Genomic DNA, 26532 nt, shown 5'->3' with positions numbered 1-26532 from the left:
CCTGCAACTCAGCTATAAAGAACATATATATGCTGCCTTGGTGCATGTGTTTGACATATTTGGAAATAAAAGTCAAAATAAATATCTGCATTTCATTTAATTGGAATAACTGTATACCGATATACAGATATTGCTAAAGTCTAGGAATTGAAAATAGCATTGGTGACTAAAACATTCTTAAACTACAGTTTATATTATACTAATCAATTTTTAAAACTAAAAGAAAGCACTTTATTTTCTTAAAAGTAAATCAACTCCTAGTTTTTCCTCGGGTTGTTTTTACAATGTTTATAATAACTATATTTGGTTTCTTTTCTTTCAGATATTTTGTCCATGAGGAATTATTATTGTTTGATAATTGTAGCACTAAAACGTTCCTTTTCTTTGTGTAAATTTTAGGTATGCTATCCCTCCAGAACATGGAAAACGGCTTGAAAGACTAGCTCAAGGTAATATTTTTCAACATTTTTTTAACCAAAGATGTTTATTTCAAAGGTTTTTGATTTCAGATAAAATAACTTTTACAATTTCAGCTCTCATGTTTTAGGATGGTTCATCCTTTTTATAATGGTGTTATCCAAAATGCCTGAAACATGGTAGATTGAATACTATTTAAAAACCTTTGTGTGTTTGTGTGTGTGTGTGAGTAATTTAAAAGCAATTGAAGCTTGATTCTTAAAACATAATCTTACTCTTGATTTTTTCCTAAATTGTAGAGTCTTGTTTTGTCTCCAGTTTACAAATAATTAGACTAATTTCTGGGACGGCTACTACATGATCTAATGCTTGTTGAGAGGATATTTTCACCAGTTAACTTTGAAATGTACTTCAGGATGTTTTAATTAGGTTGCCTGATACTTTCCATTTTAAGATCCTTTGTTTAGTTATTTATAACTTAGCAAAACATTTACCATTTAGTCTGAAATTTTCCATGTTTGATGTCTGCCTCAGGCTTGTTGTTGTGTTTGTTTGAAATAAAAAAAAAAGCCTAAATGTAGAGCCATTTATAATAATAAGGCTAGGGAAGTATAAATTGTTTAGCCTATGATTTAAAAAAAAGTCTTGAGACTTTTAAATAAAAACCCTCTAATGCAGTGATTCCCAACCTTTTTCGGAGAAACCCCTAAAATAATGTTTCATATCCCGAGGAACCCCTACCTATGAAAATGTTTGCTTGGCCAGAAAAAGTTGACAGCGGAGAGCGCAATTCAATTACTGCTAACTTTTTTTCATGAAAATTTATTTGTAAAGAGCTGTTATATATGTCAGCTTACATTGTAAGAAAAAAAATTGGTGCATTTTTCCTGTCTCTCTTTCTCTTCTCCTCCTCCTCTTGCCTCTCACTCACAGAGCCCAAATGGCTGCTTGCTCCTGCGCAGCGGCCCGGCTGAGTGGCGCAGAAGTCAGCTGAGCGCCAGGGCAGGAGGCAAAGGGCATGACAGACGCTCCAGGCCCCACCCAGTGTTATTTATTCTGTGATTTCTCGTGGAAGCCCTGATGATGGTCCACGGAACCCCAGGGTTCCGCGGAACCCTAGTTGGGAAACACTGCTCTAATGCATCCAGATGCTTGAGCAGAGACTTGAAATATATTAGGGTGCAGTGGAGTGGCCTTTGTGACAGGGATGTGCCCTTTGCAGTCCCTGTGAAAATTTGCCCAATTTGTAAGCTTTTATAAAAAAAAAAATGCAGTTGGCACATGCTCAGTGGAGACTTCTTTGATTTAAATAGGTAAAATCTTTGAAGATTCCATCCATGTGAGAGACAAGCTTTGAGCTACACAGAACATAACTGTAGACTCATTCTCACTCTGTTTCCCTAGCCTAATCACTATTCACAGTTATTATGAGCGTCTTTGAATTACTATCATGAATATTAATAATTGTTGTTTGCTGAGTGGTAACTGTGCTGGTGTCAAGATATAAGTAAAGCTGGTGAAGTAATGTCTTTTATTGAACCAACTTCTGTTGGTCTCTTGAAGTTGGTTCAATAAAAGATGTTATTTCACCCACCTTGTGTCACTGAGCCAGGGAAAGAGAACAAGTATGATACTATCGCTGGTAATTGGGGCATTTATACCTGGGATGTGGGAGATACAGGTTTAGGTTCTCATTGGGAAGAGTAGGGAATTGAACTCAGGTCTACGATCAGGCTAAAGGTTAGAAGGAAGGCTGGTGCTGGTGTTTCCTCTGTTGCTTCCTCAACAAGAATTCACACATGGTTTTGGGTTGCCAAAACTGCATGTTTCAGTGAATAGTTTATTTACTGAAAAAAATTAATCTAGCTCTGTGTGGTGGGATTAGCTTTTAAAATCCAAAATTCAGCTTTTTTAAATGGTGGAGACAGGGAAGGTGAAGACTTTGCAGTTTGTTTCCTCTTGTCTTGGGTTTTATCTTAAGGCTTGATTCACAGCTTATATGGCAATGCTGGGAAAACTCTTGACGACTACAGTGGTTTTTGGATTAGGTCCTAAAAGACCTGTAGATTACCTAAGGCGTTTATACATAGCAATATATAATTTGGTATTGGCTATTAGTTTGGCAGATGTTAAAGGTGACTGTCTCACCACATTTTTCACTTATTTCATATAGTTCAATTCTGTATCAAATTTAAAAATTAAATCCAAGAACTAGTCTCTTTTAAAATCATATGGACAATTATAGAGTCTATTTAGTTTCATACTTGTAGTTCTATTATGAAAACTTTGGAATACTAATCGCTATAAAGCTGAGAAATTTTAATAGCTGAATACATTACATTAATAATACAGACGTAATTGTAATCTTTAACTTCAGACAGGGACAAACTATTGTCGTGAATGTTTAAGTGGATGAGTCCCTTGGTCTGGGTAGTAGGTTAGAGTAGAACATAGAAGGTGATTACTATAATCCTTACATACACATGTAATGAACTTTTTACTCCCTCTGAATATATATTCACATAATTTCTTTGCTCCGTAATTCCTTATTATTTTGTTGCTAGTAGAATTTGAGGAAGAGGCATTTGTGATATTCATGCTGTAGTTACTGCCCATTAAAACATGGTCAGATTTGAAAGTAAGCTATTTTAAAATGATGAAAATGTCATGTCAGCCACATGGCTGCAATTTATCTAATCAGTAAAGGTTAATAAACTTAGAGGATGATGGGGACTTCAGACTTAATTACATGTTTATTCAAAACTGGTTTTGTGTGACACATTTTTTTGCAGAAATGCAGCAGCTAAAAAAGCTGCATGATTCAGAGGTTTAGTCTTGCTGACCAGATGCCTACTGAATTAATTGAATTCTCCTAAATAATTAAAATAATGCATTAAATGTGATGAAGCATTATATGTTGTCTAGGTCAAGGCAGTACTTGATACATAAGATTGAAGAAAGGCCAGGATATTTTCCATTATCTTGTCTGCACATCATAATTATCACACTTGCCTTTTATGCATGAATGCTTTCATCTTTGGTTCCCATTGAAATCTTGATTGACTGTGGCACCTACAAATATTTTATCTGAAAGACATTAGACTTGCATCTAATAAAGGCAGCAGTTTGATTTCGCCCTTCAGCTGCTTTCTCATTTATGTAGTTTTTTTCAATTTTATGTAGACGTAAATGTAATAAAAATCTCAAGTGAGTTGTTATTGCAATTTTTAAACTTGTTATGTTCATCTCTAATACAATAGAATTCTTAAGGATTTTTGTTTGACAAAGTTGGTTAGAAAATGAAGGGAAAAGAGCATCTGAGCAGCAAATAATAAATGACACAAGAAGATTTATAGGTTCTTTAAATAGATTGCTTAATTGTTTATGCTATTTTAGAAATCCACAGCATCTATCTGTGATGTTCAATTATGTTATGCAAAGGGACTAAAAGCAAAATGTGATATGCTGTAAGTCTGTGATGTCCAACACGCTAGCTACTAGCCACATGTGGTTATTGTCTGGTTGAGTGTGGCTAGTTCGCTATAGCAGTAGCCACTTTAGTGGAGAATCCATTAGGAGTCCTTGTTGGAGCAGAGTACTTATTTGAGACAAGATTTTAAGAAATAAGAGTCTAAAGTTGTTCATCTAAATTTATTTTTATACACCTAAACAGGGCTGAGCATTTTTGTTCATTAGATACTCAGCATTTTTTTAAAAATTGGGTTTCTTTCTTTAGATTCCTAAATCTTCTAATATATATTGTGGATAGTTTGTGCATCTGTCTGTCTGTTTGTCTATCCATCTGTGAGTCTGTTTGTTCAAAAATTCTTCCTAAATGGTAAAATTAGGACCACAGATTCAGTATTCAGATTCAGATAACTTCTAATCCTAGCATAAATCAAAGTAAGGGTTTGGTTGTGCCAGGACAATGGCATGTGCCTGGAATTTGATTGTTTTCTCATAAAATGGAAAGGGAAGGGTCTGGTAGGAGGGACAGTTATACTGTAGGATGTCCATGGGGAGCAACAAGGGGCCAGACACGAGGACTGGGACAGCTATAACCCTATTGGGGCAGCAGGGGTCAGAGGTTGTGAAAGGGTCAGCTACCTACTATATATTTCAGGAGGTGAGTGAGTTTGTGTGTCTATCTGTGTGTCTGTCCGGCCCCCCAGTTGGGAAACATGCAGCGGCTATGGAGAGGCATTTCTCTGGCCCCCAGCTGTTCCAGAGTGAGTGAGAGAAAAATAAAACCTAATTGAGTTAAGGACTCTCATAATGCCAGATAAATCTTCTAGTATGGATATAATCTGTTTTTGAAAATATTGTCTTTAGTTTCAAATTAATTTAATTTTGAAGTATTTTACATTGTACACAATAATTTTGGTTAATTGATACATAGTTTTAGAGAAAGGGTGGGGAACTTCTTTTCAATGGCAGGGGGTTGCTGACCCACAGAAAAGTCATTTGGGGGCCACACACAAGTGAGGAGCTAAAAAACCCCCAAACACTCCAGCAACAATGCACTCCCCCCAAACTCATTAACCCCCTGACTCATTACTTTGGCTCCCAACAAGTAAAAGAAAACAAACAACCCCCCCCCAACACCCTCACAACCCCTTGACCTGGATCTCAACAAATAAACCCCCTCCCCCAAATCACTATTCAGTGCCCTGGCTCCCAACAATCTCAAAGCTTCTTCCAGCATCAGGGAAAGTTGGTGCTTGTGCTCCAGCCCTGCGGGGGGCAAGGGGAGGAAGGAAGAGCACACCAAGGAAGAGCACACTGACTTGCTGCAGGGCTGGAGGTCGAAGTGCAAGCTTACCCCACTGAGGGGGGGACCGGGATTCTGGATCCAGCCTGTGAGCCATAGGTTCTCTAACTGTGTTTAACAGGTTCACTAGAGGATTTATCCAGTGTTGTCTGGGTGCTTGGGGGTGTGTGTGAAGGCTTGGATTGTGATTAAGGGAGTCAGGCCAGGGGCTGGGAGGTGTGGATGGTTCAGAGCAGGGGGCATGGGGTGCAGGAGTCAGGGCAGGGGATTGAGTATGGGTGCGTGCCAGAGTTAGGGGGTATCTCCTATGGGGTGCCAGAGTTAGGGCAGGGGGTTTGGGGATCAGGAATGGTGGCAGGGGGCTGGGAAGATTGGGAGGGCTCAGGGCAGGAGGTGGAGGGTGCTCAAGGGCAGAGGTTGAGGGCTCACAGCAGGGATACAGGAGTGAGAGCAGGGGGCTGAGAGGTGTGGGGGAATAAGTGCAGGGTACAGGGTTGGGTATGTGGTGGGGCTTAAGGCAGGGGTGGGTGCAGGAATCAGGGCAGTGGGTTGGGGCAGAGGGCTGAGAGATCTGCAGGCGGTTACCATAGTTGCCTACAGTGGCAAAGAAGGTGCTACTCCAAGGGTGGGGTGTGGGGGGCAGGTCTGCATTGTCCAGGCCCACATATTCCTGGGGGGGGCATTGGTTCTGGGCCCCAACGTCTCCTCCATGGTGGAGGGGAGGTGTCTGGACCATGGTTCCTGGCCCCTCTCCTCGGTGGGGGTTGGGGGCGGAAATCTCCTCCAAGGGGAAAACTGGTCCACAGTGCTGCCTTCTTCTTGGAGTGGTGTCACCTCTGGGTGGATGGGGGTGGGTCATCGTTTCCAGCTTAGACTTCGGGGGGCGGGGGGAGGGCTTTCCCAGGGGGGCGTCTGGGTCATGGTTCCAGGCCTCTCCTTGGAGGTGGGGACATCTCCTGTACGTGGTTCTTGGTTTCTCTCCGACTTCTAGGGTGTGGGGCATGTATTCAGGACAGGAACTACAGTCAGGCTCCTAACTTCTTCTCAGGGGAGGGCATCTCCCCAGGTGGGCTGAGCAGTGGGTCCTGGTCTCTTGGAGGGGCTGGGCTGTATTGCCCATACCAGGGATGGTCCTGGGGGGGGTATGGTGGCTGGGCTGATGGGAGGGGAAGCTTTCACCCCTGTTGAGCGCTATTTGGGATAGGGGTGCCATTCACTCGGTCTGATGGCTGGCAATGTGGATAGACTCATTCCTAGCTGTCCACTGTCTTCTGGTGTGGCTGCCCTCCTGTGGTCATCCCTCAGTGGTCACTCTGAAGTATAGCTGTACCTCCGAACAACCCCTCCCTTTCCATGTTGTAGAAAACAATTCCATTCTAGGCACATCCCATTTTCCTGGCATATCCTAACCCTGACTTTGCTTTAAGTAAAGACAAGAGGAATCTGTATACCAAATTTGATAGTCCTAGATCTTACCATTTAGGAAGAATTTTTGAACAAATGGACTTGCATACGGATAAATGGATGGACTCACAGACAGAAGCACAAACTCTCTAAAATAAATATGTAGAAGATTATAAATTCTAAATTGATGAAGTACTTAAATTTGTGCATATTACCTTACTTCAGTGGTTTTCCAATTTAAGTTAACTTATGACCAGTCATCACATTTGTTTGGGCCCTGATTACAAATCCATATTGAAGGAGAATTGAATAGATTTTTCTTTCGTCATTGATTTTAATTTAAAATGTAATTCATGTAACGTAGCACAAACCTACAGATTTTAAGTTTGATGGGTTCATTTAAAACAAACAGCTAAGAAATAACATTTAGTATTGGCATATCTTCTCATTAATGTACACCCCCTTAAAGAAAAATGTGGAGTGTAGCACAGGAGTTTAGTGGTAAGCACTTTCTTTTCTCTTTCCTGCATGGGTTGGTGAGCAGATTTTTGTTATTAAATGATAACTTGTCTTAACTTGTTTATCTATTATTTCCCTTTTCATACTTGTACATGGGGTTATGTCTAGACTACGTGGTTTTATTGGAAAAAGGTACGCAAATTGAGCTCCGCAATTTGCATACCTTTTTCCGATAGTTTTGTTGGAAGACGCTTTTCTGAAATTTGGCCCATCTACGCTGGGCCAAATTTCGGAAAAACCTCTTCTTTTGGAAGAGTCCTTCTTCCTTGTGGAATGAGGAAGACAGGGCTTCCAAAAGAGCATGTCTGCTCTTACGCAAAAAAAAGCGGAAGAGCAGATGTGTTCCCTGGATGCAGCGGAGGTATCCCGGAAAACCCACATAGTCTAGACATGGCCTGAGAGAAAACAAATCAGAATGTGGTTATCATTGGGAAAAATAAGTTACTTTTATTATGTGAATATGACAAAAATAAAATGTGTTTTGTCTCTACAAGACATTTATCTAATAAAATAGAGATTTGTTTTTATTTATTTTTGTAAGTACCCCATTATGACAAAGTTTACAAACTGTAATATTTTATCTACCCCTCCCAACCTGTTTCATTGTCTTATACTTTTTTCTTTGCAGTAGAGCAGTAGTTTTCAGTGTCGGGTCATGGGGCTGGGAAAGCTGCTGGCAGGCCCACAATGCTTTGTTTATTTAGATGTCCCTAGTCACAGAGCCTCACAGCTCCCATTGGCTGCAGTTCACCATTTCAAGCCAAGGGAGCTTCAGGAAGCAGCTCAGGCTTTGTTGCTGGAATTTACCACTGATCTATCTGCATTTCAGATTTGGGGGAGAGGTTTGAATTAACCTTCAACAAAATATTGTCATGTACTGAGCCACAATATTACATCAGTGGATTGCTGAAGACATTACAACACTGTCTCATCAGGAGGCACGTGGCACAAATATTCAGTACTGGCTATCGGCCAGATTGGGAGGAAACACCTTCAGCCAAACAATGAGCATCAACCATTGCCACAGTAAAGAAGTGGCTTGAGCTGCTGCTTCCATAACTTCCAAGCTGCATATCATCTGGTTGAAACATTGGAGTTAACTTTATACAACACAATGTAAGGGAGCAACGATCGAAAATTCAACACATGATGTGTGTGTCAACTTGTTTGTTATGGAAAAATATTTTAATTCCTTTGAGTAATTGTCTTCCCTTGGTAAACGGGAAACACTATAAAAGCACAAATTCCAACAAGTGAGGACAAAATTATTTCTCTCCTTTTTAAATCTAAATTCTTGCAGAAAATTATGCTAACTTATATGTGGAAAAGCTTTGGTTTTTATATAAGTATTGCATTAATTGACAATGATGAAAAAAGAATTTCAACCATAGTATGCAACCATATATTTTATTGTGATTTAAACAAAATACGTTTAAAGTTTCCTGTTTTTTCTTTTAATTGAAGAAAACTGACTCTGCTTATTTTGCCTTATTAGGATTCTTCCCAAGCAGCTCTCAAGGGTGTGATGCTTTTCTTCGCCACAAGATGACACTGATTTCTCCTTCCATATTGAAAAAATATGGAATCCCCTTTGATAAGGTACAGTAGATTTAATTTGTAGCATACAAGCTACAAAAGCAAAGCAAAATGATATATTTTTATTCAGGCCCAGATTCCATATTACTGTTGTAATGCACTACTCCATTCATTCATAACACTCCTTAAATAGTTGTATTAGGCTGTGTTGTGTTGAGGTAAAACTTTTTAAAGAAGTGTTTATATGGAACATGCTTTACTGCGTTTTTTTGTATATAATGCAGTGTAATTTTCATTGGCATTTCAGATGAAAATACATGGTGCAATAATCTGAAAATAAACCTCTTAGTATGAAACTTTAGTACATCTTAGATGTAGTTAGAAATATTGGAAAAAATAATAATCAGATGATCCTTTTCTGAATGACATTAATTTTTCTAACGAAATTCAATGCATGTAGTATTTTTTTTATCTTTATGGTGGTTGATAGTGACTGAGTAAAAATGGTATGCAACTGAACATTTTATATAAAACAGGAGAAATGAAAAAAAGTTGAGCTGATTAAAATTTTCTCTTTTTGGGTTTAAGAAGGATTAAATACTTAGCTGTTTGCAGAAACATTTAAATACTCAGTGTTTCTTCCTCCCTGCGTGATTTTACTCCCCATAGTCCTAACTCTTCTCCAGTTAGAAGTTTTCTCACTTGTGACTAGGTCTTCACCTCATGTGGCTGCGAGGCAGTGAATATTCTTACAGAAGAAGCCCATTAGAGAAAACAACCTTACATTTTGTTTTAGGGTCTCTATTTTCACATCTGTGGTCTATTTACTTATAGGTATTAGTAGGATATACACATACTCAGCTATTCACTTTTTCGCTCTCTAAAAGGCATGGCAGTATAGGGCTTCAAATCTTTTCCTTTTTAGATGTGTGTGATATTATTAAATTAGGTCAAGAGAAATCATATTTTAGTTGAACCTTTCCACCATCATAATATCACCAGCAATGAAGACTGTTGGACCCTGTGTTTTTCTAGTCTAATTTGCATTACCATCCGGAATATATACATCGTAGAAGGCATGCACATAATAAAAGAAGGAGGTTATATTTTTAAAGTGAGTTAGTGTAGAAAAAATTAACAACTTTATATGTTCTTGAATACTCCTGCAAATTCTATTTTTTAATCTAGTGATTTTAAAGATAAGCAGCTAGACAACAATGACTACTGAAAGCATACTAATTATCAAGAAAGTGTTATTACTAACATTGGATCAGCTGTATTGTGTATGTTTTGAGTTAAAATGAACAATATTATTGCTGTAACAGTTCAAGCAAAAAACCTAGGAGACTGGTGGACTTTCATGTGGGATGAAGCCATCGGTTTGATGTGCCCTTTGGCAATGTGCTTCACCTTGTGCTTTAGTTAATCTATCTGTAAAAGTGGAAGGAAGTAGGCATTTAGAATAAAAAACAGATGCTGCATGCATTTAAATAGAGCTATCTTGGATAAATTACACAAAAAAGTAGTTTGTTTCTGAAAGAATCATTATCATTTGGAAATGTAGTTGCTTTATTGAGTTTTTAAATATTTATGTATCTACTGATTCTTTTCATACTCCTGTAGTTTATCAATAATATGTCAAATAAAATCACAGAATTTAGATCTGTTGTTTTGAATTTAATGAACATTAATCTGAACAGTATAGTTTTTGGCGTATGGAAATGGTAGAAGTATAAAGTGTAGTAATTTGCTGGCAGATTTGTTTGTAACGTTGTCAGGCGCATGTTTAGGGTAGGTAGGCAAGTTCAGAGCAATAAGGTCTGTTGCTTTATTTCAGTGTCTTGGACTTTCTCATTTTCTATTTTTAAAAATGTGTTAGAAATAGTTAAACAGAATACATTTAGTTCTGTCACCTAGTGTTGGGAAGAGGCAGCCTGTACTGGAGTGCAGTTGTAATTAATGGGATTCAGTGAGACTGAGAATAGAAAGAATCAGGCTGTGATCTCTCATGGCTTGCTGTGATAGAACTGGAAACGTGCTGAATGCTGATAAGCCAGCCTACGCCTACCAGGTGACAGCTGAACTGCTGCTTATTGCAATAGAACACCTGCTAAACTGTCATCAGTGGGGTGGGAGGTGCATGACCAGATACATTTTGGAAATTACAGGAACTGAGAAATTTCTTTATTATACATCTCTGAAACACTGTTTGAAAACTTCAGTCACAATCACTGGGTGTTGGTGTATAACATACTTACACACACATTATATGTATATAAAACATCTAATTGCTTTAAGTTTTATGCTGGAACTATAAAATCGTTTATAGATTTGTATATAAAGTATGATTATTTTTGTTCTTTAATTTTATCTGACCCTCCCTTGACATTCTGGCACAAAAGTACAGTGATCTTGGTATTATTGAGAACATACTAATATCTGGAGTGTCATTCCTTTGAGTTTCTTGTTGCACACAAACATAGAATGCACATACTATGTTCATATGATTGTGGGAAAAGTTGTGTGTATGTGGGGGTTCAAATGAAGAACTTCAATACAAAATCTATTAGTATAATATTTGAGAGTTTAAGACATTACAATTTGTACACATTTCTACAGAAATATGACCTAGTTATGATGGCTGTGTAAATGTAAACTAACTTTGAAATTCCTCCTTTTATATATTGAATGTTGCCTTAACATAGTGCCTTTTCATTTTTGTGAGTTTCTCAACTGATTGCATTGTTCATGGGGCCTGTTTTCTGATCTTCTACATTAAAAGCAGGGCTTGGCACGGAGTATGTGGCTTTTCATTCACCTCTTTACTCTTTGTTTACTAATACCATGGAATAGCTCCTATTGGCTGGTTGAACGGAGGATGTGGCTGGGCCATCTGCTTAGCAGTCTCCAGTGAGTTCATCTTTGCTGGAGGCTCTGATGGCTTGGGTCTATGGAGCTGCCAGTAGAAAGTAAAAGCCCCTAGCAGATGGGAACTTTGGGGGATTGAAACTAGTAGTTCAACTGTCCATCCTCCATTGATGAATATCCCCTTGAGTGTAGCAGACAGGGATGTGAAAGGTTAACTGGTAAGCATCCTTAATGGGTAACGCTTACTGATTCCCGTTCATTGGTGGGGCTGGAGTTGCTCCCTACGCACCACGGTCAGGGTTCTGCTCCAGCCGTGTGGGGACTGCCATGAACATGGGCTGCTCTGGCTGCCTAGAGCAGATCCTATCCATGGTAAGCCTGGGTGAGTTGCAGGAAGAAGCTGATCTCTCCCCCTCCCCACCTTTAATCAGTTAACTGGTTAAACATCATGTTTAATCAGTTAACTAATTAAATTGGATTTTACATCCCTACTATCAGACCAAATAGCACACAAAGATGCAGATTACTCCACTAGCAGAAGAGAATCCTGTCCACTATCACTAACTTTATTCTACTGTTTTCTGTATTTGCATGTTGCATGCTGTTCACTATCTGATACTGTAATTTACGTATTTGGGGATTCAGTTTATATGAAAACGATGATACAAAATAGAGTTTTATCTTTCATAATGTCATTGGTTTTTTCCTAGCTATAACAAATCTATTGAATCAGTGGGCTGCAGTCTCTTTCCACTGATTTACTCTCCATTGTATTTTCTAAGAAAAAGTAATCTTCAGAATAAAACTTCGTTTACTGCATATAATATGGTGTTAAAGCTTCACTTCCCAGTTCTATTTGATTACCTTTTCCCAGGCTTCATGCTTTAAAATGCTAAGCCATTCTCCACACCCTACTGTACATCTGTGTAGAGTTCTAGTCATGTGCAGTAGCAATATCCTTTCAGTATCTTCAGTACGGTTAAAAAACCCCTCAAAACCTGTCAGTAAAATGTGTTAATTTGGTGTTAGGAGAAATATTTTAACTGCACAAAATTTAGAGCATTCATGACAGCATTTAGAATACTGTAATGGATCTTAAGCATTATTAGTTATTGCAAAATTGTAGAAGTGATGTTACACAGAGTGTGATTCTGCTTCCTTGAAGAAGACTTCTAAAAATGGCATATGTTTGTGTATTATACATTAATGACATACATTATTAAAGCTAAATTAGCTCCTTATTTATACAGGTGGGACCTCCCTAGTTTGGCATTCTTGGGAACTGAGAGGCCCCAAACCACAGAGTTTTCCGTAACAGGGGTGGTCAAGGCTCCCCTCCTGGCCATCAGTCCCACTCCACAGTGCCAGCTCTGGTCACAGGGCTCTACTCACAGCAGTGGTCGGTGCCATGCTCCTTGCTGCTGACTCTGCTGCCTCCCCACCACGATGGTCTGAGCCAGGGTTGCACTCCTAGCTTCTAGCCTGGCTGGGAGTTTGCTCCCTGCCACCAGCCCCACTGCTACTGCTGGGGCTGTGCTCCCCACTGCCAGCCCAGCCCCTGAAGCTGGTCAGCGGGGGCTTTCTGGTCCAGCCCTATCCATGGTTCTACAGGGCCATCGATGTTGCCAGACTAGAGAGTCCCGGATTTTAGAGGTTCAGCCTCTATGTGTTCAGTCCCACTGGCTTCTGAATATGTTGTCAGTGATAACTGTGAAATCTAATTAGCATTGAATGGTTCAGGTACTGAAAAGTTGTGTGGAGATGGGAAAGAGAGAGAGGAAGAAATCTGCTTCTATTCTACTTCAGTTACATGGAACCATTTGTGGCACCATTCTAGAGCGGCTACTTCAGGCCAGTGGATGAAGTTGTGTTCCCAGCCTTTAGACACCTTCACTGATGGCTGCTACCATGTCTGGCCACTTCAACTCTTATGTTCTCTACTGACTGCCCCCTCATATATTGTTAATACAGTTTGAACCTCTCTAGTCTGGCAACCTTGGGACCAGAGAATTTGCTTGGCCACCGTAGGTCAATATTGTCTAGCAGCATTCCCAACCCTTCTACTGTTTACTGGGCTCTTAGAAGACATTTGAGGTAAATTAGAGCTAAATAACAGCACAGAACATTGAGAGCCAGGACTGGTGCCTGCAAACAAATTTTATGGGACTGCAGGAAACTTGGCTATACCTATGATAAGTGGACATCTGGCTAACTAAAATGATGCCAGATGATGAATGTTGACAGATAAGGGTGCCGGACTAGAGAGGTTCAACCTGTAGGATGCCTCTGCTTTTGTAGAAGAGGGAGTGTGATTTGCTTACCTGGAACAGTTTCTGAATTTGTGACCTACCCTGATGTTGGAGTACTGGTAGGCCAGATGTTTATTTCACAGTGTAGTCGGTAATATCTCCTCGGGTTCATTCAGTTCTTCTGGTATTTAATCCAAATTGGGTGCTATGTGTAAATGTCTATTTTGACATCTGCAAATATAATTTTCATTTCTTGAACAAGAGAGGCTCTTTTTAACATGTTATTTGTGGTTTTTTCTTATGTAGATCACGCAGGAGGCAGGGGAATTTATGATAACTTTCCCATATGGATACCATGCAGGATTTAACCATGGTTTCAACTGTGCAGAATCAACAAACTTTGCCACAATCAGATGGATTGATTATGGTAAAGTAGCTAAACTGGTAAGTAGTACTACAAAATTAATGTCTCAATTAAGTATCTCCTTTGGTTATTCCTTAATAAAATCAGGAAACCGAAAAGATGAAGAGTGAGAAGAACAAATAAGTCATCTTGTACCTCATCTTGTCAGTTCAGTAATATTTTGTATTGTGCATTTACTAGCATGTTATAACACTTGCAGTACACATAGTTGTTATGGTAGTAGATTTTATGTACGACTTAATATGTACATAGTATGTTAAAAATCTTTCTTTTTCAGGAGACATTTTTATGTAGTTAGGTTTATAGAAAGCCATATAAATTGAGAATTATTTTTGGAAGGGACACACGCAATGACTTTCTGTTCTTCTGAAATCCTATACATCTTAATCTTAGAGGCAGCTTGGAGATCCCCTTATTCAAATCGTATACAGCAATTTTGCTCTCTTACAGAATTTTATATGTGTCTTAGAAAACATGCCACAGACTAGAGGGGAAATATTCCTGTTCAAAAGAGGACAACGTTAAATAAAAGGAATGACCTAAGTGAGCGAATTAAACTTTAATATATAGTGTTTTTTAAAAAATGTTGGTAATATTGTGTGATAAATTAAATATGCTCCAAGATGGGAATGTTTCATAATTTAAAATCACTAATATGTTTTACAAAAAAGCAGTTTCATGTTACTGTTTTAGTTTATGCAGTGTAGTTGCATATATGTCAATCCCAAGAGACAAGGTGATTGAGGCAGTATAGTTTATTGGACCAAGTTCTGTTTGAGAGAGACATACATGCTTGAACTACATAGTATAGCTACGCAGTGTAGCTCAAAAGCATGTGTCTCTGACCAACGGAAGTTGGTTCAATAAAATATATTTCCTCTCCGCTTTTGTGTCTACTACTTTTTCCTGAAATTTTGCAGACACTACACATATTTTTTACATTCTGTTCTTATAGCACAAAGGTAGTCTACTAAAAATGTATATATTTTGTTTAGCAGAAGGTCATGAATGCTGCACAGTGTTATATGATCGATCCACTATTAAAAAGTCTGGATTCGAAGAGCACTGTTTAGTGTGCTTTGATAAATATGTAATGTGGTGCCACTTTCCAGACTGAGATATTGTGTACTGACAACATCTGCAAATAGATGTACAAATAGAGTACATGTTACTCTAGATAATGAGTTGACGAGTGGATACAGTTCAAAAGCTTACATTGGAGGAGGCATTGCAACAGAGTAATGTGGGAAGAGTATAGGGTTAAATACTTGAAATTGGAAGAAGACCTTGAGGATATTAGATATTAGTAGAACTTCTTGATTTTAGGCACTATTGACTATAAGTGCGAATGAGATTGATTGAATGGGTTTCAGAAGATGAAAGGCCTGAAAATGATCCATTGCCTCATGTAGCCTATACATACATACTTACTGTAATGAAAGGAGTGGAAACATCAGTAAGCATTTAATGTTCAGTGAGGTCTTCATTTTTAATACAAAACTTACATTCATCATAGGTAATTAATAAGCCCATGATTGGTAATACTGATTTTTTTAAAGATTCTGTATATTCAGTAGCTCAGTGGTTCAGAAGACTTGAGTTTTTCATAACTCACTGTCTCAGTTTCCTCATCTGTACACCTACCTCCACCAATACTGTTTTAGCTGGGGCTGTCCTTACTAAAGTCTTGGGCAATATGATAGCCACATATCTTTCCCAAAAGTGGTAGTGCTGACCTGCTGCATGGAAGAAGGCAGGAAGCCAGGTGAGGTGGCTGCACCTTTTGCTTTCTCGGGTACTTTTTTCTAAGGTAGTTTGGGGTATGGCACAGATAAGGAACAAGTGGTGTGAGGGACACAGAACATTAAAGGGGATAAAGGAAAACAGATAAAGGGATGGAGCATCCTGAACTTCCCCTGTCCTAGAAGAAAGAGGGCAAAAACACATTAACCTCTCCCCGCTGAGGTGGGACTTTTCTTCAGACTCATGTGTATTTTCTTATTTACCGAATGGAGCTGAGTAGGCTGGAACTCCTTGCTGTTCTGCAAATAACATTTATAGTTATCTTACTCCAGTGCATTTTGTTAATGTTGGTAAAACAGATGAACCAGTGTCAATTAGTTTGTAGGTTTTGCTGGGCTCTACTTTAATTTGTGCTGAGTAGGCAACTTGTGTGCTGCAGTGAGAGCAGTGTTCAACCATTAAAGTTGCTGAATATAAATGTTTACACACCATCCTGATGGTTTTTTTGTGTTCTACAAAATAAAATCCTTTCTGGAATGATTTGGATAAAAGATATTCACTTACATCCAAGAATGCACTTGCATCTCTCTCTTTAGACAAGATTTAATGATGTGTAGCTGGATGAGGGAAACACTTCTAGGTAATCCATATGCAATCAACTAACATTCAAACCTTCTTCAGTCTTGACCATGACATATTTTGATTTTCCTTGTTTAGCACAGTTTAAATATATTTGATCTGCAATTATGGAATAGCTTTTCCCCAAAACAGTAATTAATTTAAAACAATTATTTCTAGGTCTATAGTAGAAAACAATTAACTTAAAACACCTTTTACCTATTTAAGTATTTTATGTTCATCACTGTGGTATTTGAGAACCATATCTGTATAATTCATTCATTCATGGGCTCCTGGCAGTATTAGTTGCACTCACCTCTAGACATGTTAGCATTTTTATAACCCTTTCTGTGTATTAGTTTTTGAACTGTCATGTTAATCATGTGACCTTGGGTACAAGAGGATAACTTGGAATTGAACAGAAAGAGCTCAGATGGGAAATTAAGTGACATTTTCTAGAATTACATATTGTAGTTTGACCTGTCTTGCGGTAAAGCTGGTTCAGGAGTTTGTATGATGGTCTGGCACCGATTGCATGTTACTGAAATATATTTATAGGAAGATGTCATGGCTAGTATTGGTCGCAAATTCCATCATCCTTTCTGGGTTACTTCCCCATTGAATAATTTATTTTAAAATGACACTTTCATCAGAATTAATTGACTTTTAGGGTGAATTCCATGGTTGCCCTCATAAAAAATTTAGAGGTGGAGTCCTTTCATTTTCTTTGTGTGAATTTACTTTAGGAAATGATGTCAAATTTAACTTAAAAATGCACCATATATTTAATTGTAATTGAAAGGTCATGAGGCAGTATGATAAAATCTGGATAATCAGTTATGATTTTCACTTTCTCTCCAAATGAAAATATGCATGGCGATGATTAGTAAATGCTACCTACTGTACTGTGATGCTAGAGTTTAGAAGTAGGCTGAAAAAAAGTTCAAAACAATATTGTGATCTTGTATTTCATGTTTTTTTTCCTACATTGCATTTCGTATAAAAAACTAATACACAGAAAGGGTTATAAAAATGCTAACATGTCTAGAGGTGAGTGCAACTAATACTGCCAGGAGCACATGAATGAATGAATTATACAGATATGGTTCTCAAATGCATTTTCTACATTGCATTTCCTACATTGCATTGCAGCTTATGAGTGTTTTTAATTGAAAAACAAGCCAAGAACAGAGCAACAAGCCAGGATCAACTTTCCCTCTCTTTTTCCTGTTTGCAGAAGCCAGGGGGCATGGGAGGGTGAGCTGAGCTTGGGAACTCTCTGGACCCTGCAGGGAGGACACTCTCAAAGAGAAAAGGTCCCATATAGCTCCTCCTTAACTCAACTACATGGGCTAAGATCGAAGAAATCTCCTAGGACACAGCTAGTCCTTGGGAGGTGCGGGGAAAAGGGGACTCTAGTCATCTCCCTGGCAAGAACAGAGAGAGGTGGAGATTAAATACCTTTGCTGTACTGTTTCTGAACACAGGTGATTTCATCAAACTTTCCTTCCTTCACTTTGGACTCTTGGACATTTTTTCTTCTCTGTTTCCTCCAATTTCTTCTTCCATTATTTTTGCACTGCAGCCTTATTCTCCAATACCTCTTCATCTCTTCTCTTCACTTTTCATCCCCTTTTACATCCCCGTAACTTCTCAAAGCATGTGCACGCACACGTTGAAGAAAACATAACATTTACCAACCATTATTCTCATTGCTCCGCTTGTACGGAATGTTACATATCTTTTCCTTACCCTTCCTCTATCTAGTCCAGCGGTTCTCAAACTTTTTGGGCTCTGGAGCCCTTTACATGCGTAAAAATTTATTCAGAGCCCCAGCGGTCCACTGATTGTATGGGCTGTACCTATCGATGTTTCCAGTTTGTCATCTTCGCGGAGCCCCTGGAGGTGAGGGCTCCACAGAGCACAGTTTGAGAAACACTGATCTAGTCTATTTAAATTGTATAGTCTTTGTGGCAGGATGATCTCTTGACTGTGTGTTTTGTAGCCCTGTAGGACTCTAATGTGAGTAGGATCTTTAGTTGTCACTATAGTTCTAGGGGGCAGTGAAGGGCATGTTGAGTCTAATAGGGGATGCAGATCAGCACCTCGCCCCAACATCTGTTCCAGTTCCGGGCCAATTCTGCGCACAATGAAGCCCATGGGACTAGTCATATGAGTAGTATATTTACAGGACTTAGTGCTAAAGTGTGAAATCCCATGTAAAGGTAACTTGAAACTGGGGTCTGTGCATGCCTGTGACTGAATGGATCAGAGTTGTTGAAAAATAGAAATATAGGGTCAGTGGATAATTGTCATCTTACATCTGGTCTCATTTTGGGTCTTAGTGATGACGGAATAAAAAAATAAAAAAAGCATATCAGGAACATTGTTTTTAAGAAAACAAAATGCCTATTTTAAATTCTCAGCTAGAGATGCTCATAGCTCTTATCTTGGAAATTTCCTCCTTCTGAGAGCAACTGCCTGAAGCTGCCTTTGAAGCTTAGTTTACTGTTTAAAAATGATATTTGAATACTGCCAAAAGTGCAAATGAAGAGCTCAAAAATGGTGTATCTGAGCACTTCTGAACTGAATATGGAGTATGTGTTTTGAGGGAAGAAAAAAATTGATAATAAATCAGTATTGATACTCAAAAGTCCAATATTTATATAATAGTTGTTATAGTTTGTGTATAAATGTGTTGTCAAACACTTATGACTTTAAAGTAAAACAACATGCTTTGCCAGTAACTTTCTTTATTCTTTTTGCTCTGTAGTAAATATTTTGAAAAAAATTGTTCCTGTCACTTCCAATACTACAAGCTTCTCCTCAATCAAGAAGTGAGAACCTATGTTCTTTATCATCTCTCAGGCTATGTCTACACTGGCGCAATCTTGCGCCAGAGATATGCAAATTAGGCTAAGCGTGGAATATCGCCGAGCCTCATTTGCATATCTAATGAGCCTCTATTTTGTGAGAAGGAGCTGTCTACGCTGCCCCTTCTTGTGCAAGAAAAATCCTTTTGCGTAATGCCGTTCTTCCTGAAAAATAATCAGCATAGCTGCATTGCGCAAGAGGGTTTTTCTTGTGCAAGAAGGGGCAGTGTAGACAGCTCCTTCTCACGCAAGAGCCTCTTCTGCAAAATGGCGGCTCATTAGATATGCAAATGAGGCTCGGCAATATTCCATGGCTTAGCCTCATTTGCATGTCTCTGGCTCAAGATCGCGCCAGTGCAGACATAGTGTCAGTGTTTTGCTATGAAAATGATTGTGCTTGCACATATTCAACACTATGACTTTGTACTGAGGTGCCAGAGATGGCTGTTAAAAGAGAAGTATATTAACTGAACTAAATCCTTTTTAATCAGCAAAGGGGGAAGGAAAAGTGTGAAGATGTATGTCCTTATGTGATTTTATTTTTGAGGTTGTCCCCAGTATGAAAGTTGTCCTTTTAAAATTTACTCTTTTTTTAATGCCTTCACTTTGGCAGAAATGCTTGTTGTCACCTGTTGGGAAGAGTGGATGTAGCTAGATTCTAGCTCTTGTGCTGTGTTACCCCAAGGTAGTGTTAGGCGTTGGATGTTTTTGAAAGTGCCACTCTCTCTGTTAATCTAAACTTTCTCAATTAAAAGTTGGTTTTCAATTGTTCTTTAACCTTATTACAAATGCCATGGAACAGTAGCATCACAACTCATTAGCATGGAAATATAAATGGAATCATTTGGGTAAATCATAGAATCACAGAATCATACAATACTAGAAGTGGAAGGGACCATGAGAAATCAAGTTCAGTCCCCTGTTCTCATGGCAGGACCAAGCACCATCTAGATAATCTCTGATAGATGTTTATCTAATCTGCTATTAAATATGTCCAGTGATGGAGATTCCACAGCCTCTCCAGATAGTTTATTCCAGTGTTTAACAGTGTTCCCGCTAACTTTTTCTATCCTTGGGTGAGTTGTGTACACCACCAATATAAACAAAACACACTGCAGCATCTTAGGACTATTTGCTATTTTTTAATATTCTTCTCAGCTACAGACTAACAAGGCTACCCCTCTGAAACTGTTAAAAGAATCTTTTCTTTCTTTCTTGTAAGCCATTAACGCCTATATGCAAACTTTGTTTGAAATTTAATCATGCAAATATCCTCCGCACGTACCTCCCATGTTTTCCCCCTTTCTCCAAAGCACCCTAAAAAAGAGAGGACTGCAGTGAGTCAGACACCCTCAGACAAACTGCCCTCTACCGCCACCTCACTGCACAGATGCCAGCACTCAGTCCCCCTTTTCAGTCCAGGAGGATTGAAGAGACTGCTGGATTTCTGTGTCTGCCTGTGCCTCTACCTCTCTCTCTCTCCCTCCCCCCTCTGGACTTTCTCCCAAGCCAATTAATTATTCCCTTCCTCCTCCCAGCCACTCATTCCCTGCTTATCTTGGCTGGTTGTCTCCATTTCAAGCAGGTGGCAGGCAGCATTTAGCTGCTGTTTGTGGGGATGTCCTGTCCCTGCTATCAGCTGATCTCCCTGCCTGCGCAGGGAGCTTTGAACCTCTGCTCAGGGCTTGAAACATAGCTGCGCGGCTGCTCACCCACGCATCTTAGAGGAAACTTTGGTGCTTAACCACCCATGCTGGCTGTTACCTATCAACCCAAAACCTCACCCATTCTTCAACTTGAAACAAACTTGCAAGCATTTTTTTCAGTTTTTAATAGGTTTGGTAAACTTTACATTCCCTTGCAAATCCTGATTTCAAGGAAGACACATTACAGGAGTCCAGGAATTATGCTCCTGTAATATATTGTGAGGATGTGGCCCACATAATTTATGGAGTACTACATATGTGGTTCACAATGGTAAATAGGGTGAGAACCACTGTCATATCGCTATCAGAAAATGAGTAAATGGTGTTTTATTTTAGTAGTAAGTTATCTTCTAAGTCATTATGTTGTCGATCTATCCTAAGATCAGGTCTGCCTTGTGTTCTGGAGCTGGTACTTGCAATAAATGCAAGTGTTACAAAATCCCATGATGTGATCCCATAAGGCATCATGAGAGAACTTTTACTACTTCTGCTGCTGTGCTATATCTTTTCGTGGGAAGAAAAGATAATGTCGTTTTCCAGGGCTGTCAATTCCACAGTTTTTTTTTTTCCTCCCTGTTTAATTCTTTTCATAAAGTTCTTCCAATTCTTGTTTTAATAGAAGTTTAAAGGGACACTATCACAGTAGATAGACACTAGATTTCACATCTTAACATTCACTTACCCAAAATACACTGTTCCTTTAAGAAAGAATCATATCCCTGAAGAAAGCATGCTCTACACATAAAAGTTTGGTTGACATAGGCCATAGCTACATTGAGCCAGGAATATGATTCCCAGTTTGCATATGCTGCTTGTTCTCATCAAACTTCTGATTATCATCAAGCTAACATGAGTGTAAAACGCAGAATAGCTGTGGTAGCATGGGCAGTGTCAATGTGTACAAACCTGTCTGAAACCAGTGGGTACGTACTTAGCACAGTGAAGCTGCCCGTGCTACCATGATTACACCCCATTTATATCTGTGCTAGCTAAGTGAGAACTAGCATGAGTATATATATGTGAACTAGATCTTAGTTAGCCCTTGCTCATGGTGTAGACATAGTTACGTTGGTAAGGGGTTTAAAAATTGACACCTTGATTGACATAGATATGCTCATCTAACCCTCATGTGATGGCTTCCATCGATATAGCTAACTTTATTTCAGAAGGTGGTGATCCTGCAATCATGAAGAACCCCTTTTCCTTGCTATAGCCTGTATCTTCATGATGGGGTTATGCCAAAATAGCTTCATCAACAGAGATAAGCCAGATTCGCATCCGGACCACAGACACAGTCTAACTGGGACACAGTTTTGTGTAAACTTTATATCCCTTTTCTTTGTTTTAAAGTGACATGAAGAGTGTTAAGCCCACTATAGTTCGTTTTTATATTTAGTGTCTTTTGAGTATGTGTTGAAAGGTTCAGTGTAGGGGTCTTTTGTATTTTTTATAAACTGACTGTAGCATGTCAAAGAAGAACTCTGCAAACCTTTTCTACTGGAGTCATGGGCTCCTTAAATACTATTCCTTCCTTTTGTGAAATTAAGTCCATAATTACTCATGCATATTCTGCAGCAGTAGCAGCTTGAAGACCTGTTTTCTGTGAATAGGTTAGATCAAAGTGCTGGCCTGCAGGTTGTATTTCATTTTTTCCCTTTGGTGGGATGAAGTGCAGTTGTTTTGATGTTAGGTTTGATGGATTTGTTTGCCACTGCATTCATTAGCTTCACATCAAAAAACTGACAGGCTGTTAAATGAAACTTTGGCTTAGATTTTCAGCTTGACTGTTTGGAGACATTTGTGAAGATATTTTGTTTTTATGTTGCAGCAGCCTCAAGCACTTATGAGTGTCTCAAAGGGAAGAAAAGTTATTTACTATACTGATTTCATTGAATAAAAAAAGTCCTTGTCTTGAGGACAGCCATATCTAGCTTACACTATCTAATGTATTATATTTATTATTTTATATAAATTGAGAGACTACACACACACACACACACACACACACACACACACACACACACAAATGATTGGATAAATAATTTTGTCAGGAAAGAAAGAGCATAGGCACCATCACACTGAAAGCATTTTTCAAACCCTAATATTATTATAGTTTTTTTATCCAGTGAAATCAAGGCAACAGATGCAATGGTTCAGTGTTTTTTGTAAAAAAGGACTTTACATGCAGATCATCCAAACTAATGTGTTTCTGATATTTAAGTGTCAATGTTCTCTATGAAAGCAGGTTCATGAATGATTAAGCTTTCATCTCGTTTTTGTTACAGACATTTCAAACAGTTGACATTTTTTCTTTTAAGTTTAATATCTTTTGGTGCTGGATCTTGGTATGTGTAATATGTCATAATAGTCGTGTCAGGGATGATTTATACAATTTAAGATATGTGCCTGTCAAAAAAATCAGAGCTAGGCTCTGTATCACTCAGTGACTTCGTTTCTGTAGAACCCGATAAAGATTCAGGAACCCCTTATGTGGTAAAGCTTCTAGAGAGCTACTATGCATTTCTCTATGGCAGTATTTAGGTGTTTTGCCTTAGTGAATGATGCTTCCTATGGTTAGCTGGCATTAATGTTTCATCACTGGCATCAAACGAAAGAATATACATATTAGGGATGACAATGTGTAGTCAAATACATGATTAACCGATAAGCCTTTGTTTATCAGTTAATCATGTCGAGTGCATGCATTCCCCCTTGCTGCCTCTGTGTCCGAGGCAGCAAGGGGGGGGGAGGGGAATAGGAGCTTCTGCTTGTGAGGAGCTGGCTTTAAACCAGCTCCCTACGAGCATCAGATCTGCCTTCCCCATCCCCTCCACACTACTGCCTCTGATAGAGAGGCAGCAGTGCGAGGCTGGGGAGGCTGCTGCAGAGCAGCCTCTGTTTGCAGCGAGCCTGGGTCTGCTGTGGACAGAGGCTGGTCTGTGGTAGCAACTCCTGTCCCCGGGAGAGCTGAGCTCCCCAGAGACAGAGGCTCCTGCTGCAGACCAGCCTCTGTTAGAAGGGAGCTTGGAGCCCCATGGACAGGGGCTGCTGCCACCCCGTGCTGCTGCCTCTGTGGTAGGCAGTCTGTCTGTTTGGGGAACTGGTTTTTAAACTGGCTGCCCTCACGGATTGGCTCCCACCTGCCACCCAGGTGTTTAATAGAGTTTAAAGAGAAGCTGGATAAATTCATGGAGGTTAGGTCCATAAAAGGCTATTAGCCAGGGGATAAAATGGTGTCCTTGGCCTCTGTTTGTCAGAGGCTGGAGAGAGATGGCAGGAGACAAATTGCTTGATCATTGTCTTCGGTCAACCCTCTCTGGGGTACCTGGTGCTGGCCACTGTCGGTAGACAGGATACTGGGCTAGATGGACCTTTGGTCTGACCCAGTACGGCCGTTCTTATGTTCTTATGTAAGGGTAGCTGAGGGCTCTCCAGGAGTTTGGCTGGGAGTACAGTGGCTGCCTCCCCTGGGGATGATCAAATGGTTGTGCAACCACTAAGATTAAACAGTTAGATATTATGTAGCTGAATAGTCCTTTAACTTCCCTAATACATATATTTAAACCTACTATGGGGGCATCTGTGTTTTAGTGAAACTAACATGCCACCTTATGCTGGATATTTTGCTTGCTCATGAGTTCCTGTAGCTAAGACACTGTGTATGTATCAGTTGTGTGCCATAAGGCAGCTGAGTGCAAAATTTCAAGCAGGAAATATTGAAAGTCATGGGTTACATTCGTTAAGGTAGAACTGCTGTTGCTATCCCTTCTTAATTCAGGATTAGCATTGAGAAATACCTGGAGGCTACGTCTACATTGCGCATTCTTGTGCATGAAGATATGCAAATGAGAGGAACAGGCTCTTCTCACCATTTCATAACATCCATTTTCAGGCAAAACAGCTCTTGTGCAAGAGGGGGGTTTTGTGCAAGAAGGAGCTCTTTCTTGCACAAAAGCCCCTCGTGCAAAATGGCATCTCATTAGGTATGCAAATGAGGTGCAGTGATATTCCTCTCTTCACCTCATTTACGTATCATCTTGTGCAAAAATGCGCAATGTAGACAGTGTCAGTTTTTCTGCTATTGAGAACAATTTCAGCCTGGATAGAGATATTGCAGTGAGGTCTCCAATCCCCTTTCTCTTTCCATATGTCAGCTTAAGCAGTACTTTGGGATATCTCACTTCCTGATGGATGTTATGAAATGGTGAGAAGAGCCCCTTCTTTTCATGTGTATACAGGTGGCACATTAAACATTTCTTTATCATTTCGACATCAGTGTAGTGCTGGTATGAAACAATTATACAGTGTAACATCCTCTCTGCTTTTCCCACAACTGGAATAAAAATATAGGTACGCCTTGGTTTGAAAAAATAGAGAATAAGAGTGAGGGAGTAAAAAATTATTAGGTCTGCCTAGTTTAAGGAAACAACATAGGGACTTATCCATATTTTTGGATATTTACATACTGAAATAAATGCCCCTGTGTTTATTTTAACAACTGATCCTAGAAATAAATGTGACTCTGTACATAGGGAACAGTCAAATAAATGCTTTGTACTCCATATAGTCAATTAAATACCCTATAAATAAAAGTAAAGGTAGATGGGAATGTGAAAAGAGCTAGCCATTGCTGGATTGCTCATCTAACTACATAATAATGTAACCTCATTCTATGCATGAACATGGACATGCACATGTATGACCTGCAAAAGTGATATTTCTATGATATTCTGTAGGGGCAGGTGATTAATTTATTATGCATTTTTGACTACCTTCATTGCAGCCTGCTTTCTAATCCATCCTTCCTTTCTCCTCCTCACCACAAATGTGGTTTCCTTCCAGAATTTCACCTCTCCAAGGCCCTGATGGCTAAGACCCACTCTTGGATCAGAGATTATTTTCTCTATATAGAAATATCATGGATTTAGTCGGTTATCTTGTCATTCCTAAGGGGCTAGAAAGTGGAGTGTTATACTACTGCAAAGTGGAGACTGCAAGTTTTTCCAGTGGGACACACTTCACTCACCTATAGCTCTGGAATGGTGTGGTGCATTAGGGTTTAAAATTATAGTTTTAGATTAGATTAGATCTTTTTATGGGATTTTATAGCTCCCTCTAGTCCTTGGAATAGTTTAGCTCATGATAACCAAGGAAATTGTTCTTACAAATAGATTGATTTAAGGAAATAGTCTCTGTAATTTTTTAAATGCCATACATTTCCAAAAAAGATTTTCTCTATCATGTTTGGCATATTCAGAGTACTTGATGAAATGCTGTGATACAGTGTTATATCTTTACTTGTTTGGGATGATCTTTATTTCTTGTGACTACCATTCATGGTTTAATTCCTTAAAGAGGCCAATGAAGGGAAACATTAAAATACAGATTTTTTGGTGTGTAAATC

The 26532-nt window shown here is 39.2% G+C and overlaps 1 protein-coding gene across 4 annotated transcripts in view; it reads left to right on the top strand.

The window, feature by feature from the left end:
* The window catches only part of KDM4C (lysine demethylase 4C), a 397703-nt gene that overhangs the window by 96130 nt on the left and 275041 nt on the right, over positions 1 to 26532 (top strand). For all 4 annotated transcript variants that reach the window (XM_075931603.2, XM_075931602.2, XM_075931604.2 and 1 more), the window contains exons 6-8: positions 400 to 449; positions 8607 to 8710; positions 14071 to 14208. In XM_075931603.2, the coding sequence (XP_075787718.2) occupies positions 400 to 449; positions 8607 to 8710; positions 14071 to 14208 (292 nt within the window). The remainder of the gene's footprint in view (positions 1 to 399; positions 450 to 8606; positions 8711 to 14070; positions 14209 to 26532) is intronic.

The sequence above is a fragment of the Pelodiscus sinensis genome, chromosome 6, assembly GCF_052426305.1.
Source record: "Pelodiscus sinensis isolate ZL-2025 chromosome 6, ASM5242630v1, whole genome shotgun sequence".
In the NCBI taxonomy this organism is placed as follows: Eukaryota; Metazoa; Chordata; order Testudines; family Trionychidae; genus Pelodiscus; species Pelodiscus sinensis.
The sequence above is the reverse complement of the archived record's forward strand: the minus strand, read 5'-3'. Positions and strand labels throughout refer to the sequence as shown.